The sequence below is a fragment of the Mesoplodon densirostris genome, chromosome 3, assembly GCF_025265405.1.
Source record: "Mesoplodon densirostris isolate mMesDen1 chromosome 3, mMesDen1 primary haplotype, whole genome shotgun sequence".
NCBI lineage: Eukaryota > Metazoa > Chordata > Mammalia > Artiodactyla > Ziphiidae > Mesoplodon > Mesoplodon densirostris.
In genome coordinates, this window is record NC_082663.1 from 129,383,919 (window position 1) to 129,404,701 (window position 20,783).

Genomic DNA, 20,783 nt, shown 5'->3' on the forward strand with positions numbered 1-20,783 from the left:
AACTTACCCAAGGTCACCTAGTTAATAAGAGGCAAAGTGGGAATTTGAACACAGGCAGCATGACTCCAGTGTAGCTTTTTTTTTTTTTTAATTTATTTTTGGCTGCGTTGGATCTTTGTTGCTGCACGCCGGCTTTCTCTAGTTGTGGCGAGCAGGGGCTACTCTTCATTGCGGTGCGCGGGCTCCTCATTGCAGTGGTTTCTCTTGTAGTGGAGCATGGGCTCTAGGCGCTTGGGCTTCAGTAGTTGTGGCTCGCAGGCTCAGTAGTTGTGGTGCACGGGCTTAGCTGCTCTGCGGCATGTGGGATCTCCCTGGATCAGGGCTCGAACCCATGTCCCCTGCATTGGCAGATGGATTCTTAACCACTGCACCACCAGGGACGTCTCCAATTCTTCCATAAGAAAACACTATCCTTTTCCTTTCTGCACTTACTACTGTTTGTAACAGTGTATTTGTATGACTGTTTGTTTAGCTTGTGTCTCCCCCATTAGACTATAAGCTCTATTGGGGTAGAGACAGTTTTATCCCCAATAGTAGGTACTCAGTAAATATTTGCTAAATAGCTGAATGTAGATTAGTCTCCTCTCTCACCACATTCCATCAGTCACCTGGTCCTGTCCCTGTTTCTTCCTAGAGCAGCAGTTCCTAAGCCTAGGAGGTTCAGGTATGTGCTTATCCATGTCCTAAAACTGGATGGAAAATGTTATGTCTGTACACTTCAATTTTTTCTACAGCAAAGGTTAGGTTCTTGCTGTCTTCAGTTTCTCGATGGATCCATGAAGTTAAGAACAGCTGATTCAAATATTCCCCAGCCTAGGTCACCCTCTCCCTGCCAACCTCCCCTCCACAACAACACCTTCACGTCCAGTTTTGTTCTCCAAAAATCCATCTTCCATGCTTTGGTCACAGCAATCTTTAAAAAAAATAAACCCAGGTCACCCTCCTGCATAAAATCAGTCAGAGACTATCTATTGCCCTTGGAGCAAAGGTGCAAACTGTGGCTGGGGGGAGGGGGTGCTGTAGGCCCTGCTAACTTCTCCATCCTTTTGTGTCCTCACTCGTTCCCTCAACCCTCCAACTCTACAGCCCAGCAGCACAGACTTGGATTTATGTCTGGGTTTCCCAGCCTGTACCAGGGTGGTTTCTCCTGTCTATACTCATGCAGTGCCCTCTGCGTGGGATGCCATCCCTCTCCTCTGCACCTAGAAATTCCTACTCCATCTTTAAGCTTAAGCTTAGATATCTCCTTGGGGTCAGGGGCCCCTCGTTCTTTCTCCCACAGGCTGTATCTGTCCCAGACAATGCACAGAAGACATTGAACCATAGTTGCTTGGTTACCGACTGTCTCTCTCCTCCCTGCTTGGTTACCGACTGTCTCTCTCCTCCCTGTGAGCTTTGAGGGCAGCTGCCATATCTTATTCATCTTTTTATCCCCCAATCCTAGCCTAGCGCCAGCCCAAGGTATGGTGCTCAATAAGTATTTGTTCAGTGAATGAATGAACGATGCCAAATAGTACTTGGTTTATGGGTTCTAAAACACCTGTGAAATGAATAAACGAGTGGGTAACTGCAAGTTCGGGTCTAGAGAGAGCTGGAGATTAGGATGTTCAGAGGTGAGTAAAACCTGATCGCAGCTGTCAGACAGCTAAGTGGAAGACAAATCCCCTTAAGGAACGAGTCCGAAGGATTTAAGAGGAAGTCATTCGAAACGTGGCCGTCCCAGGGGGCGTATCCGAGTCTGACCACGCCCTTCCAGCCAATGGGAGGTCTTGTTGTCCTCCCTGCCTCCGCCCCTTATACCCACCAGGGCGGGCCGGCCACTCCTGGAGATAAGACTACATGTTCCGGCGTACCGCGCGGCGGGTGGAGGAGGGGCCGGAAGTGGGGGGCGCGAGGTCTAAGGGCAAGAGGGAAGTGGCGGGCGGGGACTGAGGGGGGCGTGCAGGTAAGCCGACAAGCCGGGGGTTGCGGGCATGGCCGAGGCCAGGAAGCGGCGGGAGCTGCTTCCCCTGATCTACCAGCATCTGCTGCAGGCGGGCTATGTGCGGGCGGCGCGGGAAGTGAAGGAGCAGAGCGGCCAGGTAAGCGTGCCCGGGCCGTGTGTGAGGGCCGCGTGCAAGATCTGAAGAGAGGAGGCCCGCGCCTCCTCCCCTGGCGGCCTGGAGGGCGCCCAGAGCCGGATTCCCGCGGTGCTCCGGGACGCGGCCTGGGGTGCCGAAGGAGGCTCAGCTTCTGCTCTCCACCCCTGCGGCTCCCAGTTCTTATGGGCCTCAGTTTCCCTGTCTGTGCAGTGGGCGGACCGGGACGTGAGATATGACGCTCAGGGCTTTATAATTCCCGCGCCCCTTACCTCCACCCCCTTCCTGGGAGCGGCAGTTTAAAGTTTCCGAAGTCTCGGGCCACGTGGCTCGGCGCAGCTCCCTGGGGCGAGAAGGTTGCTGCGAGTCTGAGAGGTGGATTGCGACCAGCTCTGGTGGGGCGAAAGAGCGCCAAGAGAGGGAGTCTGAAGCCCCTTAATTGAGCTGGAGCTCAAGCTCTTAGCAGCCCTTCTGTACTGAGTCGGACAGCTTTGGGATTCGAACTCGTGGTGCAGTCATTTCTTACTTCATCCATTCTTTGAGCAGCTGTTAATCTGGCGGTCAGAGTGCTGGTGACAGAATAATGAGCACGGTCCCCCAATTCACTGTTTAGAGTTTACAGTCTGAATTTGGTAGGGGAGATAGACATAAATCAAAGAACCATAAAAGCACCTGTGCACTTATCACTGCATTAAGTGCCAAGAATGAGAGGCATAGGGTGCTAAGACAAGAATGGCAGTTTGCCCTCCTCAGGGATATCCAGGGTTGCTTTCCTGAGGACGTGGATGTTGCTTTGAGATCTGAGAGAAAGGGGGTGGATATTCCAAGCAGAGGTGCAAATTGTTGCATATGTACTGCCCCAGAAAGTTGACTGAAGTGTGGAGTACAAGGGTGATAGAGGTCCCTGGGGAGACAGAGGCAGGGAGTTGGCTTACTTTGGTTTTCATCTGAAGAGCAGCGGTAAGCCACTGGGGAGTTTTAAGCTGGTATGGTGGCTACTGACTTGGTTAATCAGTACCCCTTGACTGTGGCGGAGGCTGTGGTCTTTTTTTTTTTTTTTTTTTTTTGCTGTACGCGGGCCTCTCACTGCTGTGGCCTCTCCCGTTGCGGAGCACAGGCTCCGGACACACAGGCTCCGCGGCCATGGCTCGCGGGCCCAGCCGCTCCGCGGCATGTGGGATCTTCCGGGATCGGGGCACGAACCCGTGTCCCCTGCATCGTTAGGCGGACTCTCAACCACTGCGCCACCAGGGAAGCCCTGAGGCTGTGGTCTTGATGCTTGCTCTCAGGAGCTCCTGGAGAAACTAAAGGATGATGGGCCTCACGACATTACCTGTGCTTTTTCCAGTTTTCTTTGGACCTCGGTAGCCCTTCTTTTTTTTTTTTTTTTCCTTTTTGTGGTACGCGGGCCTCTCACTGTTGTGGCCTCTCCCGCTGCGGAGCACAGGCTCCGGACGCGCAGGCCCAGCGGCCACGGCTCACGGGCCCAGCCGCTCCGCGGCATATGGGATCCTCCCAGATCGGGGCACGAACCCGTATCCCCTGCATCGGCAGGCGGACTCTCAACCACTGCGCCACCAGGGAGGCCCTCGGTAGCCCTTCTTACTCCAGTTAACATGACTTAACAGCTACAGCGGGTGAAGGAGAATACCCATCTGCTTTGGGGCATTTACCTAAGCAAAAGTATCCTGCCCTCATGGAGCATACATTTCCAGCAGGAGCCGAAAGATGACTGATTTTTTTTTTTTAAGTTAATGATACAGTGTGTGGGGTGATGGTAGGTGCTAGCTATAAAAATAAGGCAGGCATGGGGGGATAAGGAATGTCAGAGTTAAATTATCTATATAGGGTGGTCAGGACAGTGAGAAGGTGACATTTGGGCAAGGACCTGAAGGAAGTGAGGGAGTGAGCCGTATAGTTGGCAGGAGAGAGCATTCCAGACAGAAAGAATAGCAAGCCCCCATGCGGGCAGGGTGCCCTGACAGATTTGAGGGACAGTGAGGAGGCCAGTGTGCCAGGGGCCGAGGAGAATGAAACTGACACTTTCAATTACTGCCAGTTACAGTCTCAATGTTACTGGCTTCTGTGCTGGGCACTGACTAGATGGTCTCGATCAGGCCTGACAGCAACATCTTAGGTGGGTACTGCTGTTATCCCCATGTTAGAAAGAAAGAACCAGAAGTTTGAAGAGGTGAAGAGAGTAGCCCATCCAGTTAACACAGGCGCTCTGCCTGAGTCCAGGTGCACCCTCTTGACCACTCTGCCTAAATCCCCGGCACTGCCCTCGCCCCACATTACTCACTCAACCTCCTTGGGGCACTTGACACCCCAGGTTCTTGACATTTGCAGAGAGAATAGGGCTTCTGATCTTGGCTCCAAAGGCCTCTGCTTCTGCCAAAGGACTGGCACCATTTGGTTCCAGTCTCTTCCCAGCGGGTGAGCTGACAGCGTGGTGTCTGGGCTGTGGCTCCTACTGTCCTGGGGAGATTGACCAGCCTGGCTTTTGAAAGCCTTCTGAAAGGTCAGGAGTGGAAAAAGCCCTGTCTCGTGGCCCCTAAGCCTGGAGAGTGCCAGGGAGGCTGGGGGCTGGATAAATGCTAGCCTGGAACATCCCAACTCTAATCTTCAAAGGTACTCCTCACCAACATGTTGTCTTAAAAGGTTTTAGCTGGAAATACTTGCCCTGCTTGTCTCTGGAAGGTTTGGGTGGTACTGGAAGGGTCAAGCAGACATACTTCCCAGAGCAGAAAGACCCCCTTCTCAACCAGCTCTCTGTAGATCATGACGTTGTGAGAGTGGGGCCCAAGGAGGACCCTTACTGTGCTTGGGGGATTGATTGCTGCTTTCTCTTTACTTCTCTGCAGAAAAGTTTCCTGACTCAGCCTGTAACCCTTCTGGACATCTATACACACTGGCAACAGTAAGTCTAATGGGACTGAGAGAGTACAGCAGGGACACTGCAAGCCCTCAGCTTGGGATCAGCTAGGATACTAATCTGGTCTAAGATCTGTCCCCATAGCCCACCGTAGTTACTATTATCACCTGCAGGAAGCCAGGTCACAGATACGGGTGTCCGGTGATGGAGAGGACACTGAGCTGTGATCAGTGCCTCTTAAGGACGAAAGCTTCTCAGCAGCTTTTATTATTCATTCAATCAATAAACATTTATTGAGTAACTACTGAATGCCAGGCTCTGTTCTAAGTACAAAAGTATTGTCATGAGTGAGACATACGTGGTTCCTTCTTTCCTGGAGCTGACATTGGAGTCCAGGAAGGTAAGCACGCCTCAGAAAAAACAAATGAGTGTACAATTATAGTGGTAGTAAGGATTATGCAAAGAGGTGCCCAGTGCCAAAACTACCTAAACGGGTCAGCCTAGCCTCATTTGGGGGTTTAGGGGAAGCTTCCCTGAAGTGACCTTTGATTTGAGAGCTGCAGGGAGTGGGGGAGTGAACGAGGCAATAGATGTGGAGGGGCCAGTAGAGTGTACCTGGCAGAGGGAACTACTGGTCTGAGGCCTGTAGCTGCGGGCACAGTGCAGACGAGGCTGGACCGTCGGCAGGGCCCACTCCACGCAAGGCCTGATCATCCATGGGGAGCAGTTGTGTCTCTGCCCCAAAAGCCGTGGGAGCCACGGAAGGGTGAAGCAGAGAATGGTGAGATCACTGCAGCATGGTGCGGCCAGGTGAGGCTGTGGATATCATTATGCAGACAAGAGCTGACGGAGCTTGAGGCAGTAATAACATGGGCGGGAGAGAGTAGCTTCCAGGAATGTGAGAGGATGCGATGAGGGTCTGCGGGTGGTTTGGAGAGGCAGTCTAGTCCACTCCCAGGTGTCTGACTTGTACACCCGAATGGAAGGAACCCAATTTGGAGGGAAAGATTTCAAAGACATGTTGAATGTGAAATGCCTGTAAAACATGGGAAACAAGGAGGGGAATAATCTAAGGACATATCAGCAGAGGAACGGTTTGAAAATGAAGGAGGGATAATCGTTCTCTCCATGAACTGGCCTGGCCACAGCCAACTACGGGAGTGAAGCACCTGCAGTCATGTCCCATGAGGAATGATAGTGAATACTGAACCGTCTGGGATGGGAAGGAGATTCAGAGGGGCAGGCAAGGGACCTCTGTATGCACATCTTTGAAGACAAAGGGAGTGAGGTGGTCCCTGGCGCCCGAGAGACTGACGTGGGACCCATGTGTACCTGTTTTAGGAAGACAGGTTTCAGCTTCTGAATAAAAGCAGCGGGTCATCAGAGCTCTCCAGAAATGAGGTAGGCTACAGTGGAGTTGTGAGTTCCTTGTCATAAGAGGTGTGTAAACAAAGGCAGGCATGGTGTGGAAGGGATCCAAGCTTCCAGTAGAGAGCTAAGGTCTTTGAGAGCCCTGTCAACCCTCAGTTCTTGGCTCTCCTCTGCTGCTGAGGTGAGCACAGGGCACACCCCCACTTCCTTTCCCACTTGCCCAGGTGTCTGTGTGCACAGCACTTCCTTCCCCAGAGAACTCCTTCAGTGAGCCGCAGCGCACGCCCTTCCCCGCCACCAGCCCCTTCTCTGGGTGAGGAGTACTGACTGGGATGAGGACCTCACACCCATCAGAACTAACCTAACCTAGTGGTTCAAACCCAGCAACTAGCCGTATGACCTTGGACAAACTTGGCCTCCCAAGTCTGTCTCCATCCATAAAATGAAGCTAATAATGGTAAAGTGCTAAACCTAGCCATTGGAGGCATCCCCCTCCCACCCCCACTTACCTCCGTATTTATCGAGCACTTAACTGTGAGCCAGAACTGTTCTTGATGTAGCTGGGAACAAACAGGAGAAAAATCCCTGCCCTTGTGAAACTTACATTCTGTTGGGAGGAGAGAGGCACAGTGAACTGATACATGTAGTAAATGAAACCTGTTTTTGCAGAAGACTCCCTGGGAACAAGGGACCCAAGCAGCACATCCCAAACTGGCAGAGCAGCATCCGTCCCATCTGGAGAACATGGGGCACAGACAGTGACTCCCTCGGGGCAGGAGGCTGGGGTCAGGGGAGATGATGCTCGAAAGTTCCAGCACCTCAGCCATCTGGGTGCTTATGCTCCCCAGTGCCTGAGACTTACTGTTTGACTCTGGGCAACTCACTTGGCCGTGAGACTCATGCTGTGTGCTCAAGGTACTGAGGGAGCTGGACAAGGTTCCTGCCAGCCCTCCTCTCCAGGGGCCTGGCTGTGCAGTGGGGGCTTCAAGCAGGAAGTAGGTTAAATAACAGGAGAGAGGAACGTGCTCTGAAGAAAATGAAACAGGATGGCAGGGCAGAGAATGTCTTAGGGGAGGGGGGGTGATCAGGGAGGGCCTCTCTGAGGAGGCTGTATTCGAGTTGAGGCCTGAAGGACAATAGGGACCGACCTGGGCAGACTCTTCCAGGAAGAGGCCACTGCAGGTGCCACAAGTTCTGGAGGAAGGAGGAGCCTGGATGGTGCTGTGAAGTGTCTGTAGTGCCGGCACTTAGCGCTCAGTGACTCTTAGCAGCTGTTATATAATATTGTCCACCCTTCCTGAATATTTGAAGACTCATAGACAATTGTAAAAATACGATGAAATGAGTGAAAATGCAGAACACAAAATTGTATCTAACACTGTTTCATCACTGTTTAAACTCTCTCTATGCACGTTTCCTTTGGGGGCAGGGAGGATGTGGGGAGGTTTCCTTTTCATCTCTCCTGGGGTTATCCTTGTCACCTGGTTGAACTAGCCAGTCACCCTTGTCCTGCAGAACCTCGGAGATTGGCCAGAAGCGGAAGGCAGAGGAAGATGCAGCCCTGCAGGCCAAGAAGACCCGCGTGTCAGACCCCATTAGCAGCTCAGAGAGCTCAGAAGAGGAGGAGGAGGAGGCGCAGGAGGCAGCAGCGGGAACCACCAAAGCCAGTAAGAGCCCTTTGTGCTGGGGGCTCAGCTCAGTGCCCTGCACCTTTCGGGAACGGGCTATTGTATATTGGATTGTTCCAGGGGAGAGTCTACCTCCAGCTTCTCCTTCAGTGAGCCCTCAGAGGACCGGCCCTTTTAGAGGGAAGGTTGGAAGGGTCCCACATACCTATTTCAGTCTTGATTTGAGCCCTTCCTCTGGGCCAGACATCGTGTCCCAGGTGCTAGGAATCCAATGGTGAACAAAAACATGGATGGGCCCTTACAGTCTAATTTGGGGTACTTGGAGTCAGCCCCTCCAGTGGGGCCCAGGAGCTGTATTTTTACAAGCCCTCCAGGTGATTCTGGTAAAGACAGAAAGAAGCCCACATTTTCAGAAGAACTGCTAGAGAGATTTCAGAGAGGGCAGCTGGCGGGCACCTCTTCTGTGTGCTTATGGGCTGCTTCAGGAGTTGCCGATCTTCCTGTTATTTTGGAAGTGTGCAGGTGAGCACTGGCAGGCCGTCCCGGGCACTCTGGTTTCAGGGTGTTGGCAGGGGTGACTCGGGGAGGCCTTCACAGCCCCTTCTCCCCATGTTCTCAGGGCAGTTTGTGCTTTAACCAACAGTGGTCATAGCTCCACAGAGGAATTATCATTCTTCTTTGCATTATTGGTTTTTACTTACATAGAAGATAATTTCTTAATTTTTAAATATGTTTTCTGATGGTAAAAGAAATATAGGCTTTTTATGGAGTATTCATTATAGAATATGTGAAAATTACTTTTCAGAAAGGTAGGGAAAAATTACCCATATTCTTGCCACATATAATTTGGCAAATTATTCTTCCATTTATTGTTCCTGAACATGTTTTTTCAAATACTTGAGATCATACTGAATATGCATTTTATACCTTGCTTAATCTTTTAGAATTATAATGCAAAGCAAGTTCACTGTGAACTGTACAAAAGCATACAGAAGAAAAGTGGGAGGTTTCCTGTTCCCCTCGCCTGCTCCCCTTCCACTCCCTAAACGTATCTCCTGGAGGGTAGCCTTACAGTGCTCTCCTTTGTATCTGAAATCATACAGATAGACATCCATACTTGCCTACGTTCATACCTACACACTATTTAAAACAAAAATTGTAAAATTTCCTACGGACGGGCTCCTCGATATTAATACATTTTAAAGCTGTAATCATGGAATTATAATTATACTTTTTAAGAGTCCTCATTGAGAGAAACATGCAGAAATATCTGTGGGCAACATGATACGATGTCTGGTGTTTTCTTCAGAGTAGTACTCAGCAGGGCATGGCAAATGAGGGGAGAGTTGAAATAAGATTGGCCACAAGTTGATAACGGTTGGGGCAGGGTGGTTTTATACACTTTCTCTCTACGTAGGAACGGGCTTAACATTTTCCGTAATTAAAAATAGAGAGAGATGGAATTAAATGTCAGGAAAAGAATTAGATCATATCATTCATCTCAACAACATCCTGTTTATTTCACAGCATACATTAGAAGCCTTTCCCTAATCTGAGCTCTAAGGAGACGATACCCCGGTGTAAAAGCAACAAGAATCTGGAAATCTCGACATCTAACAGGGTCCCGGTCTCATGGTTCAGCTACTTCTCCACTGAGAAACCGCTTAATTCGAGCAGCTTTCTCTGTGGACCTGGGGCTGCCTGACCTGCCCCTGTCTCGCTGAGTGACGTTAGGGCTGCAGTGTAGCAGGTGGCCTGTGGGAATGGCACCCTGGAGTTGTGCGGGGCCTCCGGGGCAGTATGCAGCAGGACCAGGAGCCAATCCCTTTTCCTCTGGGGGCTTCAGCGTCTCATGCCACCAGGGAATCGGGACCCCCATGGGGGATGCACACACATGGCTTTCATGTCGTCACTCTCCTCTCTTGCTCCTGGGGGATGTGGCTGATGCACCACCGAGCTCTTTCCCAGTCCAGGCTCAGCCTCAGATCTCATGCCAGCACCAGGCAGCCATACCAGTTGAATTATTAGGTGAGCTGAGCCTGTTTGCCGCTCACCCATGAGAAAATGCTCATCTGGCTCACCCAACCGGTGTTTGTATCTTGCAGTCCCGGCACTAGCATCTACCAACTCCTCAGCCACGGGGATGGTTTTGCCTTCAAGTGTGAAAGAAAAAGCCAAGGTGAGTGAGACCACCTTCCAAGCTGTCGCCCGTGGGAGTTGAAGTGCCCTGGAGGACACAGTCCCCTGTGTCAGAAGGATAGGATTGTGGGTAATGGCCCAACCCTTGGATTGGATTCAGATCTCAGCCTCAGTCACAGTGTGATTGTGGTCTGTCCCTTCACCTCTGTGGTTCTCAGTTTTTTTTTTTTTTCTGTAAGATGGGGATAATACCTACTGCCATGGGCCACTGGGCACATTACACACCTGGAAGAGACAGTTCCTTTCCTCCTCCGGCCCCGCATTCACCTGTTCACTCAGCAAATCGTTACCAATACAATTATGTTCCAGGCACTGCACAAGGCAGTGGAGACACCAGAGCAGATAAGACATTTGTGGCTCTGAAAGCTTGAGAAGCACTTTATTTTGTTTTTTTTTTGTTTGTTTTGGTTTTTTTTTTTGGCCGTGCCGGGGGGCTTGTGGGCTCTTAGTCCCCCGACCCGGGGTGGAACCCGTGCCCCCCACAGTGGAAGTGTGGAGTCCTAACCACAGAACCACCAGGGAAGTCCCTCAAGAATCACTTTCTAGGCTGGAAACTACTTGGAAAGTAGAATATCCTTTTTTGGTCATCCGCAAAGCAGTGTCACAGGCATGTAAAGGATTATGTCCCTGATATTGCCTGGTAGCATTAGCAAAAAATATGTAGAAAGAATTATGAGGCCATGGTAGTGTCCACAGCAAAATGCTACTCACCACTGAGCAAAAGTGCTGTGTCCCAAGAACTGTAATTCGGTTCTCTCCACACCTCTGTGAGGGGAGGTACCATTTTTAGCCCCACTTTGAAGATGAAGAAACTGAGGCTTAGGGAGGTAGTGTGCCCAAGCTCACAGGGCTAGGAAGTGGTGGACCTGGGATCAGATGTGGTCTGTGCTCTCATTTGCCAGGCCATACCCACTGTCTGTCACTCCTGTTCTGTGTAGGCAAAGACCAAGAAAGCCAGCAAGACGGTGAACTCCACGGCACACCCTGCCTCCGCGAAGGCAGTGGCCCACCTCCTCACCAGGAAGTTACCCCAGAAGGCGTCAGGGCCCTCGGCAAATACCGTCCTGGTCTCAGAAACTGAGGAGGAGGGCGGTGTCTCGGCCCTCAGAACCACTGCCAAGCCTGGTGAGCAGCCCTGCCCTCTAGGACCAGGACCCCGAGTGCGGGCTGAGGAAGCAGACCTGGACGCTGCTTTGTCAGGCCCTGGGACCCTCTGGAATTCAGGGGGTTGTCTCTATGACAGCGAGGACCGCCACCTCAGGCCATTTTCCCCTCCCCTGGGTGAGGAAGAGTCAGCTGCAGGGACACCTCAGGCCTTGCCAGGGAGTGTGAGCAGCCGGGGTGAGCTTGGAGCCCTTTCTGGTTTATTGCTCTCAAGTGGGTGCAGGGCTTGCCGCAGAGGCTCAGAGGCTAAGCTGAGAGGCCTGGGCTTGCCTCCATCTCCCATGTAAAATAGTCGTCTGCCCTGCCTGCTGCTGTGTGCTGGTGGAAGGAGATCATCTGAGCCATCAGCTTCTGGCGCTCGTGTGCTAGGACCTAACATCACAGGCCTTACCAGGGCCTCAGAGCCGCGCAGGAGCACAGGCAGAGTGGCATGCCCCTCGGCTGTGCGCCTTCCAGAGAGCGCGGAGCTGCGGCGGGAGGAGGAGCGCTCGCACCTGGCCCTGAGTAGTTGGCGTGGAGGGTGCCGGGCGAGGGGTGGGCGGGCCTGGAAAGGCCCTCAGCCCCTCCTTGTTTATTCCTCAGGAATGGCGGCCGCCAGCCAGGCCGCCAGCTCCAGCGAGAACACCTCCAGCTCGAGCGATGAGACGGACGTGGAGGTAATTGCCGCCCATCCTCAGGAGCTGCCCTCTGCAAACCTCTAACCCTCCTGGGGGCCTGGCCGGGGCCTCACCTACCAGGGGCACTGGATCAGTTCAGCAAGGGTGTCAGGGTGACCGGGAGCTGGGAAGGCTGAGGCCTGCGGAGGCGGGGAGCCAGGCGCTGCTCACTGTTCTCCAGGCAGGCGAAGGTGTGGAGCTGGGGGGAAGAGACGCCATCCTGCCTGTGAGGTGGGGGGAAGCCTTCCTGGGAGAGGCGGCACTGGACCGCGGCCTTGACGCACAGGAGGCTTCACCGGGGAGGGAGGTGGGGGGAGGGGTATTTGAGCGGGAAGAACTGCGCGAGCAAAGGCCCCGGGGCAGGAACGTGGCTGTCCGGGGGATTGGGGTGTGGGTGAGGCTGCTGCAGAGTCTCTGGGCCTGCTGGTGAATGCCAGGCCTCAGCACCGGCCAGGGATAGGCAGGTCTTTTAGTCTGTGGCCGTGTCTATTCTGTGAATCGTGACCGGGGGGGAGTCCCTGCAAGTTATTCCTTATTGTGCACCTTCCAAGCACCAGGCCTTGGGGAAACAGTGGTAAGCAGGACGGGTGGGGTTCCTGCTGCCGTGGGGAAGTGGAGGGTTCCCTCAGAAATTTAACGCCGAGGTGATGGTTACTATGAAAGGGAAACATGGAGAGCTCTGAGGCGCAGTAACGGGAATGTGACTCAGACAGAGGGACAGCAGGGGCAGAGGCAGACACAAAATGAGTTTGGTGCTTTTAAGCAACGGTGATCTGCAATTTCATGAATGAGGCGGAAAGTGATACAAGGTGAGGTCAGAAGTAGGCGGGGGCCAGATCCATGCCTGACCAAGAGGACTGCTGAGAGGAATTTGGGTTTTATTCTGGAGGCTGTGAGAAGCCACTGCAGGGCTACAGGCCCAGCGGCAAGGTGGCCTGACTTACGGTTCGGAAAGATGGCTGCTTGTGGCCTGGATCGGAGGACAGTGCTGAATAGATGTAATGACATGGTTGAGGGGTTGTTGGAGTAGTGCTGGCAGGAAACGCTGGTGCCTGGCGCCAGGACACCTGGGGAAAGGTGTTGCAGAGGGAGAAAAGTAGCATTCAGGGATGGATTGGCCTGGCACCCACAGTGCTTCCTACCTTGCCTTCCTGTCTTAGCCAGTCACCCACGAAGGTGGAGACCTTGCTCCCAGCTACCCCGGGCCTAGCTGTGGGCTGCTCCCCACATTCCGTCCCACCGTTGGGCCCTCGTTACAGCCAGCCATAAGGACACCCTGGGCTCCCATCCCCCAGGCCCTGCCAAGGGAATGAGCGACACTCCTGGCCCTGGGAAACCAGCAGCCAAACACATAGCTTCAGTGGGCCAGAGCCCAGAGAGGGAAGGAATATGCCCCAGGAATCTCAGCAAGCCAGTGCCAAGACTGGGGTTCAGATCCTAGCCTCCTGGCCCTTGGGGTGGCCACCATGACCAGATACTGTAGCTGGAGGGACAGACAGTCATGAGCTGTCCTGTTGGAGAGTGGCTGCCCCTCTTCTGGGCCCTGTGTGCCAGGTGGGAGAGGAGCATCGTGGTTGAGAGCTCTGCCCCCAGAGCCATGTAGACATGGGTTCAAGTCACAACTCTGCCCTTAGTATTGGTGTTGAGTGGTTTAACCTCTCTGAGCCTTTTGCCCTTTACTGGAAAATAGGTGTAAACATAGTATCTGTCTTAGGGAGTTGTTTGAGAACCAGATGACATTAGGAAAGAGCTTTACAAACTGTGAAGCATCTTATACTCCTCGGGTGGAGAGGATTATTCTCTTGATTCCATCCTCTCGTTCCAGGTGAAACCTGCAGTAAAACCACCACAGGTCAAAGCCTCAGCAGCTGCGGCCAAGGAGTCTCCAAGGAGAAGGGCAGCCCCGACCCCAGGGAAGGCGGGATGTGTGACACCCCAAGTCAGAGGGGATGCCATGACCCCAGCCAGCAGGGCCACGAAGCCAGAAGAGGTCTCAGAGAGCAGCGAGGAGTCCGAGAGTGAGGAGGGGGCCCCTGCGGGGACACCCAGCCAGGTGAGGCCCAAGGGAGGCCTGGTTCCCTGGCCCCGAGACTGGTGGAGTAACTGTGTAATGAGCACCTTCCCTGCCAGAGGAGACTCACCTTGGAGTTTAGGGAGAGGGAGGCAGGGCTATGGGAGTTGAAGGGCAAGGGCAGCTGGTTTTGCTCCAGCCGCTTCTGGAAATGACCCTTCCTGTCCAAGCAGTGGCCTGGAATGGCTGCTTCCCAAAGGGCAGGTGCTGCACCCCACCCAGTCAATAACCACTCCCTTCACCTCAGTTTCCCTGTCTAGTAAGTGGGCTGCTGTCCTTGTCCCAGCTAGTCCTGCTGTGAAGGGACTTGAGAAGTTTTAATTACCTGGTCCTCTGGCTTCTCAGGCCAAATCATGGCTTGTTAGCAAACAGGAATCCGCTTCCATTCCATCTGCTGGGACCCCCTTCTCCTCGCTTGGGTAGCCAGAGCTGCAGCTGTGCATGTCCTAAGGGAAAGCCAGAGAGGCTGGGAAGCTGTTGGAATCAGAGAGCAGGGAGGAATAGGGGTCAGACAGGTGGTAAAAGGCCCCTGGAATCCCTGAGCCTGCCCACCCTGGGGCAGGGCCATCATGGAGAGCTGCTATAAGGAACTGGCATCTGTCTGGGGCCCAGAGGATGAGGCGGTAGTGGTCAGGTGAAATGGGCAGGGGGTGTGAAGTCCCCGGGAATGAGGAGGTATGGTCATACTGGCTGGCCAGCCACAGCGGCTGGAGCACCCGTCAAGGTGGGGAGCGCGGAGAGAAGCAGGGCGTCTCGCAAGCCTCGCTAAGGCTTCGAGCCTTATTCTTAAGGTGTCACGAGGGGGTTTTCAGAAGGAGGGGAGCAAACTGCACTTTCTCTTTTACTAGGTGAAGGCCTCCGAGAAAACTGTCCAGGTCAGAGCTGCCTCGGGTCCTGCCAAGGGGGCCCCTGGGAAAGGGGCCACCCCAGCACCCCCTGGGAAGGCAGGGAGGCCAGAGGAGGACTCGGAGAGCAGCAGCGAGGAGTCGGACAGCGAGGAGGAAACGCCAGCTGCCCAGACCGTGCTGCAGGTAAGGCCTGGGGAGGGAGAGTCCCACAGCCGGCGCCCCATCCCAGGAGGCCTTCAGAGGGCTTGTTCTCCCGCTCCGCACGCGCCCCAGCCATGCTCAGAGCCCTGCGCCTTCTCCCCATGTGGTGTTGTGGTGTCTGCGGTGTCCTTAACCCTGTCTGCTCTCCTGTGTTTCCTCACGCCCACCGTCTGGGCTCCCTCCCTGATACTGTTTCTCTCGCTCCAGGCAAAGCCCTCAGGGAAGCTCCCCCAGGTCAGAGCCACCGCAGCAGCACCTGCCCAGGTGCTTTCCCCTAGGAAAGGGGCCCCTTCAGCACCCCCCGGCAAGGCAGGGCCTGCAGCCATCCAGGCCCAGACCAGGGGGCAGGAGGAGGACTCAGAGAGCAGCAGCGAGGAGTCAGACAGCGAGGGGGAGGCATCCACAGCCGTGCCCCACACCACGAGCCTGGCTCAGGTGAGGCTGGAAGGATGCCCGGCCCGGCCCTGTGCGTCACCTGCAGAGACCCCGTGGGCCTCTCCTCCTCTGCACCCAGAACCGCTGCCCTCCATCCGCCCTGCTCACCTCCTGTCTTACCTCACACACACTCCCCCCAAGCCCCCTATCCTGACCCTGTCCTTTGTCACCCCCAGGCAAAGCCCTTGGGGAAAAGCTCCCAGGTCAGAGCTGCCTCAGCCACAGGCACGGGACCCTCAGCCAAGAGCGCTGTCCCAGCGCTTCCTCGGAAGGCAAGGGCTGTAGCCGCCCAGGTGGCAAAGTGGGATGAGGACTCGGAGAGCAGCAGCGAGGAGGAGTCGGACAGCGAGGGGGAGGCGGTGAGGGCAGCGGCCTTGGCCCAGGTGAGGCCCTTGCTTGTCAGGCTCTTCTCTCCGGCTCAGTGCCAGAAGCCCCATCCCCCTCCGTTCACCGTGCCTGTTGACCCTCTCCGTCTCTCTGTCTCTGCATCTCTGCACAAAGCCACACTTTGGGTGCTCTCCCCTGAGCCTGTGTGTCTCGCTGCAGGCAAAGTCCTCGGGGAAAGTCCTGCAGGGCAGACCTGCCTCAGGTCCCACCCAGGGCCCCCCTCAGAAGGCCGGGCCTGCAGCCGCCCAGGTCGAGGCCAAAAGGTCCAAGGAAGACTCGGAGAGCAGTGAGGAGGAGTCAGACAGTGAGGACGAGGCCCCCACAGCCAAGACCCCAGCCCAGGTAGCTGCCCCCGCCGGGGGAGCAGCTCCACAGGGAGCTGTGGGGGCGGATGGCAGTGGGGCTCCAGCCCTGAGCGGATGGGGGCTCTGAGTCCAAGATCCTTCTGTAGCTTCTGACTTCCGTGTCCTCTCAGGCAAAATCAGCTGTGAAAACTTCTCAGACCAAGGTCTCCCCAAGGAAGGGCACCCCCATTACACCCGCATCTGCCAAGGTCCCACCAGGGCAAGTAAGTTCACCAGCCCCCTGGAAAGCAGGAACGGTGACTTCGCCAACCTGCACATCATCCCCAGCCGTGGTCAGGGGCACCCAGAGGCCAGAGGAGGACTCTTCAAGCAGCGAGGAGCCGGAGAGCGAGGAGGAGACAGCTCCTGCCGCATCCGTGGGACAGGTGAGGCGAAGTTTGTTTGCCTGGGTCAGGGCCAGCCCCCACGTGGTCCTTTGGCTCCTGTGACATGCCTCTTTTCCATGTCATTCCAGGTGAAGTCTGTAGGGAAAAGCCTCCCGGTGAAAGCTGCCTCGGCACCCACCAAGGGGCCTTCAGGGCAACGGACCACCCCAGGGCTCCCTGGGAAGGCAGGGCCTGCAGTGGCCCAGGTCAAAGCTGAGGTGCCGGAAGACTCAGAGAGCAGTGAGGAGGAGTCGGACAATGAGGAGGTGGCCTCAACTGCAGCACAGGTGAGACCTGGGAGGAGCCAACCTGCCCCACCCACACCGTCGCCTGGGATGGGGCTGAGGATGTGCTTACCTAGGCTGCTCTTGCCCCAGGTATGCAGCAGCCTCAGCTCAGCCTCATTCCACACCTTCCACTCGTCTCCTCTGCCCATCAGAGCTCCAGGGTCGAGCTCCAAGGGTCTCCTTCATCACCTTTTGAGCTCCCACTGAGATTTCTTTTTACACAAGCTCTGTTAAGTGCCCCATCTGCCAGGTGCCAACTTGTCTGGGGCTCCTTTGGCCCTAGCCCTTGGAGTTCCCAGCCTAGATGGTGGGGGGGGCGGGCGTGGACATGTACAGATTACTTCAGCGTGGTGTGATAGTAGGGCTGAGATGGAGGATGTGTGCCTAGGCTAGCAGGGCGTGGCAGGTGATGGTGTCTAGAGGTTTTTCGGGAGAGAAGACCTCTTGAAGAAGTGGCATCTAAACTGTGGGCTGAAAGAGTTGGCCAGGTGATGTGGAGTGTTCCGGGCAGAGAAACCAGCCTGCACAAAAGCCAGGGGATGGGAGAGTGCCTGGCTTTGTGAGTTTCCCCAAGCAGAACATTCTGGTGGGATCACTAGGGGAGACCATGTGAATGGCGAATGGTGGGAGGTTGGGAGCCAGGCTGCCTGGGTTCAAGTCCTAGCTCCATGGCCTAGCAAATGAAGTCATCCATTAGGGCCTCTGTTTATTCTTCTGTAAATTGGAAATCAACCTGCACAGAGTTGAGAATTTGATGAGATCTCAGCTGCCACACCCAGCAAAGGGCCTGCACACAGCAAGTTCTCATCCGTCTCCCTGAGGGAGCAGAATCAAGAGTTGCCTTCCAGCCTGGGAGAGGTGAAGATATCTCACTCCCTGCATTCATCCACCCACCATTTATTATTTTTAATTGTCACTCTTTTTTTCGCTAACCACTCAAATTAGTCATTTCTTGTTTCCCTGTACCAGAGCACACATTTTTATGGATTTTTTTTTTTTTGGGTCCTGATCTCACTATTATCTTGTAGGACCCAAGGTCCTATCATTCCTTTACTGAGATTTTAAACTATTCTTGGCCTTCCCAGAGTCTCAGGTCAGTAGTCTCCTATCCTGTTTTTCCAAGATACAGACATATTCCAGACCAATGCCTTAAAAGTTTCAGTGTGCCGTTCACTTAAATATCTGTCTTCCCGTTTGAGCCTCCCACCTGTACCATGAGACGGTGTTCATTTACTTTGGTTTCTGGAAGAGGAAATTGGAGCTTAGAGGAGTTGTTTGGTGACTTGCTCCAGCCCCACCAGCGCCTGCCTCCAAAGCCTTTGCCTTTCCCACTTCCTTCTGCTATATCTTGGCCAAAGCTTTTCCAGCCACAGAAATGGTCATACTTTGGGGCCTTATTTTCTCTCAGGTAAAATTGAGCAGCCAGTCCCTCTCTATAGGGGCGTAGCCTTATAGCCTGATGCTCTGTCAGAAGCTGCTGCCTTTCCTAGCTTCAAGAGGTCTGAAGAGCTTCTGCTAAAACAAGCAGGGCTGATAGGAGACTTGTTGACCACCTTCTTTTCCTCGCCTTCATCTGAAGGATGAGGATAGTAACTGCTTCTGTTGTGGGGTTATTATGAGGATTGAAATAATACTTGTATGGCCTCACCTGCAAAATGCTGTTCTATTCTGCTTAGCATTGCTGGGGTCAGAAATGAGTCACAATCTCTGATCTGCTCAGAGACACCAAGCCAGCTCAAAGTAAACCATCCATTGAGGGAAATGAGGTTCAAAACAAATTAACAGGACTTCCCTGGTGGCGCAGTGGTTAAGAAACTGCCTGCTAGCGCAGGGGACACAGGTTCGAGCCCTGGTCCGGGAAGATCTCACATGCCACAGAGCAACTAAGCCCGTGCGCCACAACTACTGAGCTTGCGCTCTAGAGCCTGCGAGCCACAGCTACTGAAGCCTGTGCACCTAGAGCCCGTGCTCCAGAACAAGAGAAGCCACCACAGTGAGAAGCCTGCGCACCGCAACAAAGAGTAACCCCTGCTTGCCGCAACTAGAGAGAGCCCACACGCAGCAACGAAAACCCAATGCAGCCAAAAAATTTAAAAAAAATTAACAAAGTCAGAGAGTCCGTTCTGGAAAACGAAATGTGCCAGAGACTCAGGAAGGAGATGATTCATGACTTAAATATCATAGAAAGACAGCCCTTGTGTGAGAAAGGCAGGAGAGAAATGTTCAGTCAGTGTTTGATGAATGGCCAGATAAGTGGTGTGGTGCCTTCTGGGCCTAACCTTGTGATGTATGTTGATCTCATGTCCTGTGACATTGTTACACATGCTTACCAGTTCTAGTGGCTTTTGTAGATTCCTTAGGATTTTCTGTGTACAGATCATGTCTGCAAATTAAGGGCAGTTTTACTTTTTTCTTTCTAATCCAGATGGCTTTTCTCTTGCCTTATTGCACTGGCTAGAAGCTCCAGTAAAATGTTGAATAGTAGTGATGAGAGCAGACATCCTTGCCTTGTTTTTAATCTTACTGGTAAAGCATTGTCTTTCACTCTTAAGTGTGATGTTAGCTGTAGGTTTTTCATAGATGCCCTTGATCCGGTTGAGGAAGTTTCCTTCTATTTCTAATTTGTTGAGAGTTCTTACCATGAATTGGAGTTAGGTTTTTATCAAATGCGTTTTCTCTATTGAAGTGATTTTTTTTCTTTGTTCTGTTAATATGTGTTACATTAGTTATCTTCAGGTATTAAATCAATGTTTCATTCTTGGGATAAATCCATCTTGGTCCTAGTGTATATTCCTTTTTATTTGTTGCTGGATTTGGTTTGCAAATCACTTGTTAAGGATTTTTGTGTCTGTGCTCATCAAGAATATTGGTCTGTAGATACCGTGTGATACCTTTGCCTGGCTTTGGTATTGGGTGATACGGCCTCATAAAATTAGTTGGGTAGTATTTTCTGCTCTGCTTTCTGATTGTTTGTGTTGGATTGGTATTATTTCTTTCTTAATAGAATGCATCAGTCAAGCCAGCTGGGCCTGGGCTTTTTGTGGGCGATGGGGGGGAGATTTTTACTTACTAAGTCAATTTCTCTAATTGATATTGGTATATTCAGATTTTATTATTCTTGAATCCGTTTCTATTTTGTACCTGTTAATAGTTCTGTGCACAGTTAATAATTTGTGCCTTTCTAGAACTTGTCCCTTTTCATCTCACTTGTCTAATTGGTTAACATAAATTTGTTCATAATATTCCCCTATAATCCTTTTAATGTCTATAGGGTCTGAAGTGATGTCTTGCTTTCCTTCCTAAATTTTGGTAATTTGTGTCTTCTGTCCTATTCTTGGTAAGTTTAGCTAAAGACTTATCAATTTCATTCTTTTCAAACACCTTTTGGCTTCATTGATTTTTCTGTATCATTTTCCTGTTTTCTGTTTCATTAATTTCCACTGTGATCTTTATTATTTCTTTCCTTACTTTGATCTTTTGCTCTTCTTTTTCTAGCCTCTTAAGGTGGAATCTTAGATTTTTTTTTTCTTTTCTTTTTAAAATTTATTTATTTTGGCTGCGTTGGGTTTTCATTGCTGGGCATGGGCTTTCTCTAGTTGCGGTGAGCGAGGGCTACTCTTCGTTGTGGTGTGTGGGCTTCTCATTGCGGTGGCTTCTCTTGTTGTGGAGCATGGGCTCTAGACACGCGGGCTTCAGTAGTTGTGGCACACAGGCTCAGTAGTTGTGGCTTGTGGGCTCTAGAGTGCAGGCTCAGTAGTTGTGGCACATGGTCTTCGTTGCTCTGTGGCATGTGGGATCTTCCCAGACCAGGACTCGAACCCATGTCCCCTGCATTGGCAGGTGGATTCTTAAC

The 20,783-nt window shown here is 52.8% G+C and overlaps 1 protein-coding gene across 11 annotated transcripts in view; it reads left to right on the forward strand.

Moving 5' to 3' along the window:
* Positions 1–1,944: 1,944 nt before the first annotated feature.
* TCOF1 (treacle ribosome biogenesis factor 1) overlaps positions 1,945–20,783 on the forward strand; it is a 39,736-nt gene continuing 20,897 nt past the window's right edge. For 7 of the 11 annotated variants that reach the window (XM_060093636.1, XM_060093637.1, XM_060093638.1 and 4 more), the window contains exons 1-12: positions 1,945–2,081; positions 4,943–4,998; positions 7,840–7,991; positions 10,058–10,131; positions 11,090–11,276; positions 11,898–11,971; positions 13,797–14,024; positions 14,891–15,526; positions 15,703–15,909; positions 16,073–16,255; positions 16,389–16,643; positions 16,733–16,930. In XM_060093636.1, coding sequence (XP_059949619.1) covers positions 1,974–2,081; positions 4,943–4,998; positions 7,840–7,991; positions 10,058–10,131; positions 11,090–11,276; positions 11,898–11,971; positions 13,797–14,024; positions 14,891–15,526; positions 15,703–15,909; positions 16,073–16,255; positions 16,389–16,643; positions 16,733–16,930 — 2,358 coding nt within the window. In that variant the 5' untranslated portion in view covers positions 1,945–1,973. The remainder of the gene's footprint in view (positions 2,082–4,942; positions 4,999–7,839; positions 7,992–10,057; positions 10,132–11,089; positions 11,277–11,897; positions 11,972–13,796; positions 14,025–14,890; positions 15,527–15,702; positions 15,910–16,072; positions 16,256–16,388; positions 16,644–16,732; positions 16,931–20,783) is intronic. The other 4 variants (XM_060093642.1, XM_060093645.1, XM_060093646.1 and 1 more) reach the window with 2 other exon arrangements.